At 39.4% G+C, this 18,510-nt stretch overlaps 1 protein-coding gene across 7 annotated transcripts in view; it reads right to left on the minus strand.

The window, feature by feature from the left end:
• The window catches only part of ppp1r13bb (protein phosphatase 1, regulatory subunit 13Bb), a 28,304-nt gene extending 11,471 nt beyond the window's left edge, over positions 1–16,833 (minus strand). For 3 of the 7 annotated variants that reach the window (XM_086263991.1, XM_086263992.1, XM_086263989.1), the window contains exons 1-5: positions 13,188–15,215; positions 9,552–9,699; positions 8,014–8,133; positions 6,991–7,061; positions 1,639–1,740 (exon numbers count right to left, since the gene is read on the minus strand). In XM_086263991.1, coding sequence (XP_086120117.1) covers positions 1,639–1,740; positions 6,991–7,061; positions 8,014–8,133; positions 9,552–9,699; positions 13,188–13,352 — 606 coding nt within the window. In that variant the 5' untranslated portion in view covers positions 13,353–15,215. Of the gene's footprint in view, positions 1–1,638; positions 1,741–6,990; positions 7,062–8,013; positions 8,134–9,551; positions 9,700–9,813; positions 11,552–13,187; positions 15,216–16,046; positions 16,219–16,457 lie in introns of those variants that run through there. The other 4 variants (XM_086263995.1, XM_086263994.1, XM_086263993.1 and 1 more) reach the window with 3 other exon arrangements.
• Positions 16,834–18,510: the final 1,677 nt, after the last annotated feature.

An 18,510-nucleotide genomic window follows, 5' to 3' on the forward strand; every position in this document is an offset into this window, starting at 1 on the left:
AGATTATCAGTGGTCTTGTATGTCTTCCATTTTCTGATGATTGCTCCCACAGTTGATTTTTTCACACCAAGCTGCTTGCCTATTGTAGATTCACTCTTCCCAGTCTGGTGCAGGTCTACAATACTTTTCCTGGTGTCCTTCGAAAGCTCTTTGGTCTTGGCCATGGCGGAGTTTGGAGTCTGACTGTTTGAAGCTGTGGACAGGTGTCTTTTATACAGATGATGAGTTCAAACAGGTGCCATTCATACAGGTAACGAGTGGGGGACAGAAAAGCTTCTTACAGAAGACGTTACAGGTCTGTGAGAGCCAGAGATTTATACTTACTTATTTTCCACCCTAATTTACGAATAAATTCTTTACAAATCCTACCATGTGGATTCATGGATTTTTTTTTTCACATTCTGTCTCTCACAGTTGAAGTGTACCTCTGGTGCAAATTACTGACCTCTGTCATCATTTTAAGTGGGGGAACTTGCACAATCGGTGGCTGACTAAATACTTTTTTGCCCCACTGTAGGTGGCTTTTTATGTTTAAATGATTCACAAGTTGGTGTTAAGTGGTTCAAACAAAACAAACATTGTGAAAATGGTCAGGTACAGGAATGGACAAAACATTGAAAGCCCTTCAGAAAGCCTAGAACACTAATGTGCAAGACCACTTTCTAATTATAAATATTAAGAAATAATGGGCAACTTGAGACTTGCACAGTACTGTAATTTGTCAAATAGCTGGACTATAAAATAAATGCCAAATTACCAACACCTCACAAACGGGTACTGACATGGGCCTCTTAACTTGTGTTTGTTATACTGGTATCTTTTTAATGACAATGTCACAACATTATATGGCTCGCATTGTGGTTAATTACAGGCCTAGCTAACTGCCTCTGTGTGATGCACCCATATAATGTATGGTTACAGCTTACTATCCAAGCTTTCTTGCATTAGCTAATAACTTGACTCCACCCTACGGACTTTCAGCTAAGCACTTGACCTGCTTGTCTGAAAGTCAAGCAGGTCTTTATTGATAATTATTCACAAGGATGCTTTTCACAACTCCAGATAAAATCCTGATGATGTGGAGCTGCAGCTGGTTAGTGAATAGCGCTAATTCCTGCAAAGACTTGAGTATCATTTCTGACCGACTGGACAATCCTGGCACCGTGACTCACACTGCATCCAATCTCATTCGTTACATAATGGTTTGCCCCCATTTCAGGTCACGACAGACTCTTTGGATGAGACGAGTGCAACAACATTCCACTTTCTCTCCGACAGAGCGGTCCAAGGCTGCTTTGTGTCCTGAACTTGATTGAACTAATGCCCAGGCTGCGTCTGTGGCATCGGACTAAATGACACACCATCAGGCCAAACCCTGGCCAAGGCTATGATTTGTCAGGTCTGCTATGTTACTCAGTTAAGTTACTGCAACAATTTTTCAGTAACACATCCCAGCATAAGAACATTTACCGACTTTACTGAAACACAAACATAATATGAACTGCAAAAAGACGAGAAACATGGACTCACTTGTGCTTCCAATTAACACATTTTGTTAGCATAAAACAAACTTTGCATAAAAGACCATGACTGTATTTGGAGGAAGGATTCGTGGTAAGAGAATGAAGCTGCTGATACCTTTGCAACAAGCATCTGCTGCTGAGCCTCGATTTGCTGCTGCTGCCGTGTGGCCATCTCCTGCAGCTCCGACAGCGTGAGCTCCACACGCTGGCTGCCCACCTACACACCAACACAGGAACTGGTCAATACACTGAAATCTTCCCAACTACTCTTGATGTTGAACCACTGAGACTGATGATTAATAATGAGTTTAATGAAGGTTTTCCCTTATAAAAACTCACATATGACAATATTTTAAATCAGGAAAAAAGGCTAATTTGACAAGAAAAATATGACTTATAATTCCTGTACTAAAAGGTGACTGATTCAGACTCAAAATTACATTACATTATTCTCGACTCTCAGCCAAAACATTAACATTTAACAGCAGAGTTGTTCAACATCTCTAAGAAATACCTTTGTGCTTTTTTACACCAATATTCAGGTAAATGTTTGATAGCACTCTGCTATGATAACACAAAGTTCAAGTCAATAAATGCAGAATAATACGGGCCTGCAACATTACATAAGCCAAAAATATTATATAAGAAAAAGAAGCTGAAAAACTAAGCACAGAGAAATAGGTTACGAAGAGAAAGAGAGAAAAAAAAGCCATTTGCAGAAATGATTTTAAAAGATGTCTGGATTCAGTAGCCAGAGGGTAAAACTGCAGTAGACTGCACAGTACTGAGAGCTGGGGACTCTTTCTCCAAAACAGCATCATTATGGGACCTTAATTATGATGGAGAATCAGTTAGTGGGCAGTAGGCCCGAGCCTCTGAGGGGCAACATGTCATTTGGTGTTTATACACACAGCATAAGCTTCGTATCGTATGAAGGCATTACTGGAGTAAAAGAGTGGAGCTGTGACCAGACACGAGGCTGCCACGTTACTCAAGCACACAAAATTACCAGAAGTCGGTTTTGTTACAGCAAAACAAAAACATGAATCAGTTTATTACATTTAGCTCTGGTTGTCCAGAACAAAGAGTTCCAGAGGTTTAGCTAGAGGAAGCTGTGTTTCCATACATAAAATAACCTGTTGTTGATGGCCAGTAACACTGGAGAGCTTTACTCTTTGATGACTAGGTGGACTGTAAATGTGCACAAGCTCTTATTTTGCTGTTATATTAATACACTGATCATGTTCATCGTTAAACAGAGCTCGGTAACTGACGTCACTGTGGCATCACTGCACAATGAATTGTTTGGCAGACAAACAAACAACTTCATTCTTTGCTACTTCATTGCATTACAAAGTTTAAAAGAAAATGAAGTGTACGAAACTGAAGCTCTAAGGGGAAAAAGTGAAATCCAATCAGCGTCATTGCAGATCTTTACAATGCGCCAAAAAAACGAAAAGATTAGAGACCACAATGCCTCACGTACCCCTCGCATCCCCCAATATGTTTACCCATCTTTTTTTTAAAAATCATTTTTATCATTTTAATTCCCACAAAGCACAAGTTCAGTTTAGCAGTGGCAAATTTGGAAATGTTAAATTTATATTTAAGATGAATATGAATGAAGAACATCAATTAACTGTGTTTGCCCTACTCTTTTCAGCCGGAGGCAAAATTGTAGATCTCAGTCGTTTACTTTCCTTTAGATGTGTATGTTTATAAATTTGAAACTGCTCTAACTTAGTGTCCAATAGTTAATAATCAAATTCCTTAACAAATAAATAAATACATACAACTTTGCCCTCTGTTTAGTAACTCAGACTTCTGTTTACTACCACCACAAGTCTGTAAGCTCAGAGCTGAAAACCTTCTTGAAACTTCGAGTCAGCTGTCAGCCCAAAGCTTTGTAATGAGCGGCGACACAAGCCGGTACTATTGATCATTTTTAATGACTGATCAGCCTGTGTCTTTCCATTACATTTTACATGCATAGCACAATCGAATGAGCTGAAGTCTGCAATTCACTTGTGTGTTTGTGTTGTTTTCTTATTGCTCATGTTTGTTGTCAGTGTTTGTCACTCTCAAACAATCGCCGTCACATAAGATGCAAAAGAGCAATGTGGTGTGTTAAGTTTTTTTTTTTTTTAAATATAAAAGTAACAAATCATAGCTCGCTATTCAACCAAGTGTTACAGCTGTAAAAGATAAGTGGAAGAGAGCCCTGCACAACCAAACGCTACTGCAGCCAAACCCGAGACACAGATCCATGCAGCAAACTGTCGACTACTGACGGAGAGCCTGAACAGAAATTTAAATGAGAGGTAAAAAAAAAAAGAAAAGAAAAAAGGTTTCACCTCCAAGAAGAGTTTTCATGAAGTTGAAATTTCGGCACCCATGTGTTCTTCAAGAGCTCACAGAATAAAGGCAGGCTGGCTTTTCCCTACAGAGTTTTGGATTTCTAGATTCAAAACACTGACGACTACCTTTAAACAGAATACTGAGCGAACACGCTCCACCAAACTACAAGCGATATTGAAATGCTCCCAGCCTTTGCCTTTGGAAAGAGCACTGAGAGGGAGGAGACGATGCAGGAAATGTCATGGTGCCTTTTTTCCTTCAACAACAGACTGAAAAATGTAGAATCCTGGCTCGAGTAGAGCTTAGTAAGAGGCATATCGTGTGTCAAGTGCATGGATGCTGGATCCAACACATATTTAAAGTAGTGGGGAGGACAATAATACCAACAACAATACCTGTAACTACTGCTCTGTTTGGTTAGAGGAGACGTGAAAAAACATGCGTCTTGCTGGGAGTAAATTCAACTTTTACTTTACTCAAAGAATGCAACAGTAGTGCACCCACATAGACAATCTTTTACTCCTTGGCATTTGTTAAGACTTTTAGTTATAAGGATGTCTAGAAAGCCTCATAAAGGCTGGAAGGGCAGCATGATGACTCAATCGAGATAGAGATGGGCAGAGTGGGGGAAGCCACTGGCACATGAACACGGCCATGCTCAAATGCACTCAAGCAACACTGCATCAGTGACAGTTCCTCTGAGGGAGAAATCGACTCTCTCGTGTGGCGAAGAGAGAGAAACGCCCAACTGAGCAGACGGCAGGAAGAGGGGACGAAAGCAGCCAAGTGCACGCTGATGAGGGATGCCGTTCTGCAGGATTTCATAAACCCATCTGCAAATTGTATACATTTGCCCACAACGACTGTAATTGCTTGCAAATGTAAAGTCTTATCAGGGTAACACTGGAGTAATTCCTGGGGATGTGTGCGACTAGTTGTCTGGACGTTTAAACATTGCTGTCCTTGCTAGTCGATCCCAGGAATACTAGTCTGTTAATAAAATAAGAACAATATGTTTAACAGCCAACAGCAACGGGACACCACCCGGGGATAAGGCTCTCTCTCTTAGACCCACTCTGCCTCCTGAGCTACAACCTACAAATCCTAAGCTATTAATTATAAGAGATTTCAAAGGAAAAACAGCAACCGAGAAACTGGCGTCACAGGCAGTTTGATATTGTTACTAGTCTTGACTAATTCAATTACATTTCTGGGTAGTGCCAATGAGCTGTAATTATCATTTATGGCAGCTAAAATGGTGATATAAAAAAAATGAATTGTAATCGTAGTATTCCCTACAGGGATCGCTGTTCTTTAAGATGATGATGATGATCAGCTCTGCTGGGCTGACTGAAAGCCTCTGGGGTTTGGGCAGCAGCAAGTGGAAAAGCTAAAGCACTGATCCTCTTTACAACCATTATATCATCCAGAGGGCCGACTAATATAATCCTCTAAATCAGATATTAAGAAGAAACTTGGACACAAGTTAGTCTCAGTACTTTGAATGGGAGGAGCCATTCAGTGTCTCTTTCGGTCAGTAGTGACACTAATGATACAGAGTGTGTCATTTGGTGCCGATCAATAGTCAATTTCTATATCTACACTCTAAAGCATTACACTGTTTATTTCTGAGGCTCTCTCCTTAAGCACATTACTCGTGAAATAAAATAAAGCACAGTAGATTAAAGCGCCAAGTTTAGGTTTATTTATTATACAAAGAGCTGTGGAGGAAATACACGCCTTTTAAACACAGAGTGCTCAAAGTTTTAAAAATAATATCTGCAACCATCCACAAACACCCCCTTCACCTCGTGACCATGAAAGGTCCTTCATTACTCAGATGTTTGGGCTGTTTGAAGATTTTAATTTACCTGCTGAATGTTTACATTTTGTCCAAAGAGATAATCTGAAAGCTTCGGTACACATCTGCGTTCGCCCTGTTCCCTCTATCAGCAGGGAAACTATCAATAAACGCCACCATGCCACTTTCATTAGCAGCCTCATCACAACAGAAGCAAAACCGCCATGTTTGACAGATGAGGTGATGCTTCAGAGCTCGAGTTGTTCCTTTCTTCTATCCATCATTTTCAAAGAAGCTTTTTTTTTAATGCTTTTTTGAAAACTGTACCCGCCTTACTATTATTTAAGGCTCACCCAGGGTTTCTATCTTAAGACGAATCCTCTCAGCTTCTGTCATGATATTACTCCATCTTGGTGCATTCTTGACTGTAATTAATTCACCATTAATTCTGGCTAATCAAATCACTTTGATTTATCTGCTTCTTTACACATACTGACATCCATTCAAACCCATCTAGGTCTAACTGGAAACACATCTAAGAAAAAAAAAGCCGGCCTTTTGTGCATAAAACAACATGCAGGAAACATTTAGTCACCCAGTGTCCAGTTACTTTTAAATACTTGAATACTGGTTCTGTAAAAAGGACTATACCTCACACGGTTCTTTTAATACTGACAAAAAACCTCAAATTAAATCTGAGAAATGATATTTCACTGTAGAATTAATTTTTAAGTACAATGGGCTATGTACATGTAGTCTATGGATGACAAAACAGATCTTCTCAACAAAAACAAAGTTAAAAATTGCACATTTTCTAGGAGAATATACAGAGGATAGCTTCTGGGTGCTTTTATGCTCTTGAAAACAAAATAAACAAAGCCTTCTTTCAACCCTGAAGGTTGAATTAGTTACAATTTCTTGACCGCAACACTTTCTTGTTGAGAAATCTGGGACAGATGGTCAGAGAGAGAAAGCTGTTCCCAGAGGCTGCTCTTATCGAAGTCATTCACATCTCTTAGTACACACATCCTTAAGCCAAAGAGTACATCAATGGGTACACCTGACAGGAAAACGCCAACAGTGTGTGGAAAAGGAACAGCCCTGCCACACCAGAGCAGAGATGATCCTCTGAGTTTGGAGTTAAAATCATATTATTACGGTGAAGCATGACCAAAACCCCCAAAACAAAGACACATGTACTCCCGTTTCATTTCTAGTGTGTTTTATACTTCTATCTTGTACTGTGAACTATAGGGAAAATGTTAAAGAACACTACACAGAGACAGATATTTCAACATTAATTCTCACCCCATTCTCATTGTGCTTGTCTCCAGTATTTCCACTTCTGCGACTCATTTGCTCCTGAGACTGCTGACTCCCTGAAAAAAGAAGGGGGGGGGGAAAAAAAAAAAAAAAAAAAAAAAGAAGCAGTCACCATAAATAAATAAAATCCGAAAAACCCAATACAGACATGCAGTGTACTAGTGCGACACTCAAGAGTGCAGGAGTGCAAAGACGAAGGTACCGCACGCAAGTGAAGATTCAGAGACAACCACCATTGTCTGAAATCGTCTTAAAGTTCACTGGTATGATTGCACATGACAGGGGGCTTTAAGAACTGGGACAAGCACTGCTAACTAAAGCCACCTACCTCATACTTTTAATAAATGTATAAAAATTCACAGCAGAGGACAGAAAACTGCCCTCTTTTCTGTAATTAAAAAAAAAACAAAACAAAAAAAACAAAACAGGAAAGAATGACCTCAGCTTTTATTTGGTAGTTTATAGCCAATGTAAACATGATCGGGAAGACCACCAGGTAACTTGTAGTTAAAACATTACAGACTCAGGCTGATAATACTTAAGAGTGGATGTTACACATAGCTGTTTATGTGGCTCTGCTCTATCCAGACAGAAAGACAATGTAATTAATGTGCGTGGGATAGCTGGCAAACCAGTTATTCCATTGATATTCCCCTCTGAACAACCTTTGCTTTTTTAATTCTACAAAGCTTTTAAGAACATAACGACACTTCACCTATTTTAAGAAAGGCTAAACTAATATTTACAAAGCTCCAAAAAAGGAGAAAACAAAAACAGAGAGAAATCTGGGCTTTTTTGATGTGTAAAGTCTGCAAACGGCTTGGCTAGACTAGACGTGGCAGAAGAAAACAGAAAGAAAAAACACCAAGTGACACCAGTCTTCATTACAAGGAAGGCAGAACAGATGCCAAGAATTTCCCGACAGCTATCGACTCCACCCTCTACTGTTCAGCCTTCTGTGTGAAAAAACAAGCACACAGAGCAGAGAAAGCAGCAGACAGCACACACCTTGATCGCTGCTCTCAGTTGGTGAATCTTCGTGCCGGAGGAAGAATTTGACTTCTTGCTTCCGAGGTCCCCATTTCTGCATGTGTTCATACATCATGTGCTCAAAGGGGATTGCTCGCTCTGAAAAGTTAAGGAAAGGTCGACCAGGTTCAGTCATTTACAATAGGTACACTGATTTTCAGCTAGCCTGGTACTTAAATGAACAAAAAACACTTAACTCTAAAGCTCAGTGATTAACTTGTTATACAGTCAGTCGGCACATCATTAGTTACACTCTGCTAGTACTGGGTTGGACCCTCTTTTGTCTTCAGAGCTGCCTTAAATGTTCAAGGCTCAGATTCAACAAGGTGCGGGAAACATGCCTCACAGTTTTTGCTCCATATCGATATGCCTTCCTATCAGCTCAAAGCAGTCTGGCCATTCTGCTTTGACCTGTGGCATCAACGAGGCACTTTCATCCAGACAACTGTTCTTGGATATGTATGCTGTTTCCCACTTTCCCAAACTAAGTATTACTTTACACATTAACACACTTTTAAATTCAGGGAAAAAAAGCATTTTTTCCAAGTTGTGAAATTATTTCTTGAAGCACAAATTAAAAAAAAAAAAAAAAAAAAAAATCACCACAGCAATTGAAAAAAACAAAAACAAAACCTTTCTAGTCTCTCCTACTTCAAAGATTTTCTTTCTCCCAGACTCCTCATTTTTAGTTGGGCTTCTTAATCACGCAGGGCATCAAACTGCTTGTCTCTGAGTGTGATGCCACCTTCCATACATTTGCAGGGATTATGTGTGTGAATAATTCACTTTATGCTATTTCTGTTTACATCGTAGCCATACAGACAATCTCAGAATTAAAATGATGATACCCCGAGGAAGAGTCCACTGATAGAGATGAATATTTACAGCATAATGTGTATGCAGAACTGAAAAAGATTGAGACCGAGACAGTAGGTAGAGAGGTTTTAGGAGGGTTTTGGGGCAGCCAGTTGCATTGTCAGGCCTCACATGACTGCATAACGTGAGGTCAATAAAGCGTTTTACTGGAATGCTGTTTTCAACTGAGCAGTAGGCCTTTAAAAACCGCTGATAACAAAGGGTGTGTCAGCACAGCGATGGTGATGGGACCGAGTGGAATCTGTTGTGACAGGGGCGTGAAGTACACTGGCACATAACCCTTTTTCTCATATTAAAATTTGCTATGTGAATTATTTTATTCCATTCAGGTAAGCATGCACGGCCTCATTCAGCCCCTCAACTCGTTTTTTTTTAAAGTGCTTGTTTTTACATTAATAAAGAAAGCTAAAGGCTACTGTTTGAGAAAATGAAATTCTTGTGCATGCAAATGAAGTGTCTGGCTCAGCAATAATGGGGTTTCAGATTACTTCACCTTCAGGCATTTACAAGAGACAACCGCTGTTCTTTCTCTTTAACGTGGCAGCCAACTGGATGCTGCTTCCTATAAGAAAGGCAGCGCTCCCTGTTCTGAATATTAAGCACTTCAGCAGGTCCGTGAGAAAGCTTTAAATGGGTCTTACCGTTGCCTCTCCACACCTCGGCCAGATGGCAGCCGCTCTCGCCGGGCTCTTTACAGAACTCGACGACATCGCGGCACGTTGTTTCAGGGGTGATGGGCACCTCAGTCACGGCCTGCTCCCCGTCGCTGAGGTACACCGTCAATATCATCTGAAAGGAGAAGGAAGGCAGTGAGGGGAAAACTGAATACAAGTGCTCAACAGTGAAATATGAATGACACAGATTACAATAAAAACAATGGAGTGTTTATGGATGAATCTTTACCCTCTCTATTGCTACAAAGCCTGCTCTGCTGACACTACATTTCCTTGTTGACCAGCCCAGACTGTGAGTTGGAGCTAGCATTGGACTCGTGTCTGTGCCTGCCAAATTTCTGTTTACTATGATTAGTGTCTGACATAGCACTGAACACATAAAGTATGAGCTGAAAGGTAAAACATATCAATACATGCCTTCACATGTCTGTGTCGGCTCTCAGCTTCCACCAGTTTTTGAACAACCAGCAGTTAAATCATATCGACTTGATGGGTGTATGATCTAAATGATAGCCCAAACTCTTAACTCTAAAGGACTGGTTAAAAAACTCTAAATCTGAAAAGACTGAATGAGAAACAAAACATAGCCGATTTATCATCTTTACGCTTTATAATGAGCTATGAGTAAACTTCAAGCTGCTTCAAGTTCTCCTGCATTAATCAGACATCACAATGTCTGCAATGTGCATGTCACCTTTTGACTAAGCTATTAAGAATGAAACTGAGCAGCTCAGCAGTTGAGTATTCAACTAGTCATTTAAGTTTCACATTTACACAGTAAACTTAATATGTTGTTGTTGCTTGTTTAAAAAAAAAGACATGTCATATTACTTTTCGTTTTATTACTACACGAAAGCATGAAAATAATAAGAAAATATATCTTGGGCAGTGATTTTTTTTTATTTTTTTTTTATCTGATCTGGCTTCACACAGTCTACCTAAATCATAACCCATTCACAGGTATACGATCACCCCCCTTTGGACTTTCTTGTAGTTAAGATTTAGTTATTTTCCCCTCATGCAAATCAACAGACAATCCATTTATTCAGAAAAAAAAAAAGCCATGGTCACAGTCACACAAACACTCAGTGCTACCCCTCAAGGATAAGGGCATGGAAAGCAGCCAATGCATAAATAAATAAATCCCAAAATCCAGATCGTCTAAGATGTTAAATCATTTCTAAGACGATTCGGTCACTGCAAAGTACTGAATCACTGGGTTAAATACATTTGTAGGGCACGTTAATCTATGAATTTAGGTTGCTAACTATGGGCAACATTTTTTTCTTCCATAAATTGACAAAATGTTTCTAGGCAAGCAGGTTTTGGATCCTATAATCAGATTATTCAATATCTATGTAGAATAAAACTAACAGCAGGATAAGAGGCGCAATAGGTTTGAATATTTTACTTGACAAAAACATTTATATACCTTGTTTAAACCAAAAGACTTTTTTTGCCCTGCGGGAGGTGACACATGTCTGCACTGATTATGGCAATCTCCTCTATATTCATCGCTACTGCACATCACCACAATATGGGTTTTTTTCCCCCCTCCTGAAGCGTCAGGCAGATTTCCACTGTTTCCTGTGGGACAAAGCACTCTCGAGTGTTGAGGAGTGCCTTCCTGTTTCATGTGACAGGCCTCACTCGCCCCTCGCCTTCTGTGGCATGTAACAGAAAAGCGACACTGAGAGGAGTTTAGCGAACAAAAACAACCCAAAGAAAAACTTCTGTAACAAAGAATGTTTTGCAGGGATGCTCAAAATGACGTAAACGTGTTTGAAAGGATTGCTTGGTGCATGCTAGACTCAATTTCAACTCTTTCTCAGTAAACAAAGAAGAAAAGCATTTGCTTCCAAGCCATCCCACTTCGGGAATTTTTATACATGTTTCACTGCTTTAAAAAACACCAAAACAGGGACAGCCTATGCCTAGAAACTTTTGAAGTGTGATAAAGAAAAAAAAAAAAAAAAAAAAAGGAAAAACCTACACTATGGCTTAGTTGTAACTCCTAGAGTTTCCAAGAGTACAATGGGAGGCAGAGTCTTCAGTTATCACATTCCACCTCCCACTTTATTTCTTTTTTTAACAGCCCTTTTTAATCTTTCATTCTTGATTTTAAAAAAAACAAACTAAAATGATTACGGCTGGGGTTGGCTCAGGTTGCACTAAACCACATTTTAATTATATTGCTAGAGGTCTAGGCTGACAGGGGACCTCCCATAATGCACTGAGGACCTCTATTCGCCTCTCTTTCATTTCCGACACATTTTTTGACACTCGCTCTGTCTTTTATTTCGCCCCTGCAAGTTAAGCTTTTACATTTCCATCCTTATTCTGCAGCCATCTCTTCTTGTCAGTTATGGGGCCATCTAACATGCTCAGTGTTTATGCTATGACTGACTTCTAGACAAAAAGGCTTTTTATTTACATGCAATAAGGTTCAAAATGCCAATTTAAAGCCCTCAGTGTCAAAAAGAGGTAGAAAAAGAAAAAAAAAAAAACCTCTAAAGTGAAACAACTAATACATCACTGGAAAAGTGAAGAGATCACAAATTTTTCAACACTGATTTTGCTGACTGGCTTTGACTTTGCTGAATTACAAATAAGTATAAGATGAAATGTTCCGTGTACATACTTTGTGTACACATGGCTTCATGGTGCATTTTCAATTTCACAATAATTGCCAGCAAGCACTATTGTCATATATAATCTAGCTTTAGTCACTGAACCTACCTACAGATAATTACTCCAGGAGTTTCTCCAAGACAAAGTGACTTATCCTTTGTAATGATGCAACTGCATGATTCACTGACATTTTCTGCAGCAGCCAAAATTAAACGATATGATCTCTTGTCCTAGAGATCCACTCAGTGACTATGAGAATCAACAACCTGCATTTTCAGACAAGGATGGTAAAAACATAGAACTAATGCTGAGACACCAGGAAATCCCTTTGTGGCTCTGCGCTGTTTCTTACAGTGTTAATATGAGCTAATGGATGACCTTTTTGGGACTGCATATGCAACAACGTTACTGGGGGAAAGAAATTAAATCTGAATGATCTGAATGAAACCTCAAATGGGTAAGTGGTTAAGATGGATGGATGGCAGAAAGAAAGAAAATCTTTTCTAAAAGTGTGGCAGGGGGTGCTACAAGCTGCATAATGACATACAACACAATACAGTAAAAAAAAATAAAAATAAAATATTGAGGCTACTAGGCTGCTAGAAAGAACAACAGCTTGAATATAAAGAAGACTAAGGCATTCTTATTTGTATTTGTTATACAACAGCTTCTAATATCCCTTATAGATTAAACTAAAAGGAGAAAAATACTATAAGATCCATCAAAATCTGCAGTTCTTTTTTTTAAAATGACAACACCACAAGCCTGCATTCTGAATATCCTTGGCAGCATACCAAAACAAGCCTTTAAAGATTAAAAACACATAATTAATCAATCAGACAATATGAGGTGAAAATTTAAACTAATCACAGCACCTGCAGACTAAACTATACAGAAATCTAGAAACTACTAGATATATCCAAAACAAAACAGAAACTCTGATCCAGCTGAGTGATCACTGGGGATACGAACCACCCTCACTAAGTTGCGTCTGCCCATACTCTTGGCTCTCTTGGCCGCCCTCCGTTTCCTCTTGATCTCCCTCTTTGGTGGCCGGTGATGTTCCTTTGCCCAGATGGGGTTCTCCTTGGAAAGGCTAACGAGGCCACGTAACACTATAGTCACAAATCTCTTCATTGTGGCACTGCCGCTTTTGCGGGCACGAGACTTAGATGTTATGCCATCCCGAGCAGACCTCTAAACCCGACAGTGACGCGTGCATTAGAAAAGTGCTGCAGAGGAGACTTGAGAGGAAAAAAACACAAGCTGCATGTGCAGTTCGAGCAGGGAGGGGGGAAGAGAGAGAGAGCTTGTGTGAAACAAACAGCCAGCGAAAGAAGGAGAGAGCAAGGGAACAAGAGAGTGTCACAGGGTGGTGGGTATGGATGGAGGAAAGTGATGGGTAGTAATTTTACTGGAAAAGTGTCCCTGGGATGTGCCTGTGGCTGCAGCACCAACAACTCCCTGCTAATGAGAATAGTTTGGCCACAGCTGTGACTGGCAGGCAGGTCAACACCATCATGCAGAGCCAAGAAAGAGATTATGCTTATACTGGGCTGTGCATGACTCAAAGGAGTCAATGCATTATGCTACAGTGGGCACCATCTGGAGATCATTTAACTTCTGAGAGGGAAAAGGCATCATTTAGTGCCCTGATCTCCAGCACACATCAAACATTTCCTCACATAAATCCAGTTACTTACTTATTCTTAAAGATGGGCCCTGAGTGGAGAGAAAAAAGTTTAAGCACATTACTGTTTTTTGTCTATAAACTTGAACCATTCAAACAATCCTTAAATGTCATAAATGTAAGACACTGGAATACAATACTACTTACATACTCCAGCTGTAACCAAAAACACAAGTAACTGTAACCCAGCAGAAGCCCAAATGTGTGGTAAACAACACACTATGATAAGTATTGGTCATGAGTCTGTATGGTAATCTGGTCAGACACAAACACACAGCTTAATCACAGCTAAACCCAAGGAGGCTGTCAAAGTTGTCTCTGACATTCTGGACTAATAGTCCATCTCATGCTGCCCAAACTTGCCAAAAACCACTCGTCAACCGTGCGGAGGAAAGACGAGACAAATGATGTGAAACAAACTGAAACATCTGAGTAACCGTGATTCCTGCAAACTACAAAATTATCAAGATTTTTTTTTTTTTTTTTAACGTTCCTTTAGTCGGACTTCAGCACTCACCCAGTGTTTCATGTTGGTTTAACAAATTTTATCTGGCTTTGCTTTTACAGACTTATGTAGATGGCTCTTACATGTCTAATACTTACGAAGTGCAAAAGCCTTCACTGTTAAATTTTATTTGAAACTGTGATAATGCACACTAATATTATTATTATTTTCCTTTTACTTAGAGTCGTTTTTAAAGTGTATTTTTTTAAATGAATAAAATAGATCTATCAGTCCCAAACGGAGGGAACTTGTTAAATAAATCAATTTTGATATAGTCATACCCAATTAAACTTGATATTTTTACTTTTTAATGATAATTGTTTTATTATTTCAAACAAGTATATCTACAAAAATGTGAATGCAGCAATAATATGCATTGTTTACTTTTTCCTGTAAGTCAGGCTCTGCCTGGTTCCACCGCCTGAGATTAATGCCACTTGACAATCTACTCGGCTCAAAAGTTCCCCTTAACAACAGAGCATTAGTCGACGCAGCCACACAGACCTAGATCTGCCAACGTCTCATTGGCTGCTGGATTCACGCGAGAACCAAGCGGCTCGCTGCCTCTCTGCTCGACTGGCTCTCTGACTCTGATAGCCTGTTGGTGCCACAGGGTACAGCTGTCCACCGAGGCAATGGTAGTAACTGAACCTGAGAACTGCCGCAAATATGGACTTGCTTCTGTTATACTTGGTACTTCTGGAAATGTACAAGCGTCTCTGGAATGGTGATCAAGAACTATACAAATTTACAGCCAACTTCAAACCAATAGTCGTTTGGAAAGACATAATACCAAGAGTGAATCACCCCGCCCCCCCCTTTTTTTTTTTTAAAATGACAAGATCTCACTGAACTGACTGTAAATTTATCCCTTGCACGAGTTCATGTTCCGCTCTCGATTCCCACAGTCGCTGCCTTCTCAGCACTAAAGACAACAAAAGAGGTCCCAACAATGCGCTACTCCAATAGGGTTGCCAGTCAGGTATTCTTTTCCTTGCAACACAGAGCTTCTTGAACAATAACACCAAGGTAAAAAACAAACAAACACACACACACACAAAAAAAAAACAACAATAGAATGAAAATATTTGTTGGCTTAGCACACCTACTATACCCACAGCTTTAAATACATCATCCATTGTGTAAGAGCATTTTTTGTAACACGAATGAATTACAGTACGATTATCACAGAGATAGTCAATCATACTAATCTGACCTGCCCTATTGAGACACACAGCGTTATAAATCTACCTGCTAACACTTGATAAGATGTGTCACATTCTGATAGAATTCAAAAACTGATCACATTGTGTTTATAATTTAGGATCCTTTATAAGGTTTGCGTCACTCTTTTATTCTCACGAAAAAACTGCTGTGAAATCATAAAAGCCATAGTAGATCATTTAAAAAAAGAAAAGACTTTTATGACTAGGAGCTGATCTGCCTTGAGATTATCTAAGCAGCAGTGGGAAAAGCAAACAAACTCATATCAGTCGGTTAGAACTTGAAACGTGTGTGTATGGACGGTTAGTGAACCATATTTCTGTTTTTATAATAACATATTTAGGAAAAGACCCACTCTTACATGTTCATGAAGTCCCCTAAATGCTAAATGATACGCTACATGTGCACTTACCGGCATCATATTGGCAACTCTGCGGGATCACAATCAGCGGGCATCGGCAAGCTGACTTTTGACTTCCTCGCTTATCTTCTATGGCACCAACGGAGAGTCAGCAAAGATCCACCTTGCTAGTTATGGGCTCCGATTAACTCCAATGTTACAACCAAATGGGCCTCAGTCCTCACTGTAGACCAAAAACAGCTAATTACTTGAAGTACTACAAAGCCAAACACTTTAAGACATCTGACTCATACTACAAAAATAATATGTAATGTCACCAGCCGCAGGTATCAACTTAAATTGCCCAGGCGTGGCTCTGTGCAGCGGCTGCTGCTACAAACAAGCTAGCTCGCAAAGCAACGCCGAGGCAAACGAAAAGGCAATTACATGATATTACTACGCAGTGTCTGCAAATATACTCACCAATGTCAGAGACGAGTCATTGTTTCTGCGAAAAAAATCTCAGTTCTGCTACAGTGAAAGGCACGCAGCTAACCCAACCAGCTGTCAGCCAGCCAGCTAGCGTTATCTCCCCCGGTAAGGTGGTAGCTGTGTTAGCTGGAATCAGAGATGGCTAGAGGATGGTATGCACGTCGATGTCTCCGCTCTCGTCGGCCCTTTAGCTTGCATTGGCCGAACATCGGCACGAGCTGTCGACAGAGAGGGTGGGGTTTTTTTTTCAAAGGAACAAAAATAAAGGTTTAGTTCGTTTTTTCTACGTAGGCAGCGAATCATCACAAGCAGGTTAGCAGTGCTAGTTCACGAAAATACACATAGCTGGAATCCAGTTGTTGACGGTAGGAGGGGCAACGTAGAAAGTCAGGAATCTGACGTCACCACCAGCCATGTCAACTGCAAGCATACAGTGCTATGAAAAAGTATTTGCGTCCTTTCCGAATTCTTACTTTTCTGCATATTTCTGCATATTTTCCACACTTATGTGTTTCAGATCATTACATATGTTTTTTTTTAATTTAAATTAGACAAACATAACCCGAGTAAATACAAAATTAAGTTTTTAAATGATGATTTCATTTATTAAGGGAAAAAATCTATCTAAACTTATATGGCTCTATGTGAAAAAGTAGTTCCCTCTTGTTAAACTAACTTTGGAATTAACTGTGATTAACCATTTGCTCTGGAACACTGAGTTCAGTTTCACTAACCCAATTACCGCCAAATCACTAAACATGTTTAAGTGAACCTGACAAAGTGAAGTAGGCTAAAAGATATCAAAAACACATCATGCCACAATCTAAAGAAAATAAAGAATGAAAATCGAAGTCTTAATTGACATCATCAGCCTGGGACTGGGTACAAAACAATTTATACATGTTTGGGAACCAGATTGAAAGCATAAAAAGAACATCATACCAAAAGACAAACGTGGTGGTGGTAGTGTGAAGGTTTTTGCTGCTTCAGGATCTGGACAACTTGTAGTAATTGATGGAACCATGAATTGTGCTCTCTAGCAGAAAATTCTGAAGGAGAATGTCTGGCCTTATGACTTCTTCAGTCTCAGGTGACTGCAGGTTTACCCAACCTTATAAACAGTACATTTGCATAATGACTGAAATCCCACAAATACGGAAGAAGTCACTCGGATGAGCGACAAAATGTTTTTTCCACTGAAAACGCAATGTCCAGATGAATAGAATAATTTTTGAGGGATTTTCTTACCTGGATGATTGAGCACGCATCAAAACATGGAAAAAATATGCAGAAAAAAAGCAAAGAAAAGAAAAAAAGAGAAGAAAAGCAAAGAAAGAAACGAGGAAGGGATCGATTTTTTTTTCACAGCACTATACCAGTATATTTAAAGGATTTTAACACACCAGGAAGTTGTGTTGTTGTAGGTTTTTTTTTTTTTTTTTTTTTTTTGGTAATTCACATAAAAACAAAAGCATTTGGTCTGAGAAATTATGTCATTTGGTATGAATGATGCATGAGAGTCCCTTCCTGACTCTGACATGATGTTGTAGTTTTGGGCGCTTTCTTTATTGTTATAGTAAATTTAAGATGGCCTGAAGACCTTAAATAGAGTTTCTTTTTTTACTTTCCTGTATTTCTCAGTAGAGACACATAAAACATATACACATTTCCATATATAACATTTTAATGGTAATTTGAATACAGTTAGATCCATAAGTATATTTAAACTGATACATTTTTTTGTAATTTTGCCTCTGTATATGACCACAGTGGATATGCAGGCAGACTTCAGGCAGTCTCTAACTGCAAAGGATTAACAAAATGTTCAATTTCAAATAAAGTTAATGTATCCGGTTACTTTTGAACCTCTGAAAATGAGGGACTATGTATAAAAAAGGCTGTAATTCCGAAACAGTTAACACAATGTTTTTGTAAAACCCCTTTAATTAAAGCTCAGAGTCTGTACTTCACTCACATCCTGAGTGATTTAAAATTAACTGTAGCGGTGGCAAAAATCACACACACACAAAAAAGTTTAATTGTC

This window comes from Aulonocara sp. 'chitande type north' Nkhata Bay, linkage group LG15 (genome assembly GCF_057382095.1).
Source record: "Aulonocara sp. 'chitande type north' Nkhata Bay isolate Kocher_YH1m ecotype deep benthic linkage group LG15, A_spYH_male_GT1.1, whole genome shotgun sequence".
NCBI classification, from domain to species: Eukaryota; Metazoa; Chordata; class Actinopteri; order Cichliformes; family Cichlidae; genus Aulonocara; species Aulonocara sp. 'chitande type north' Nkhata Bay.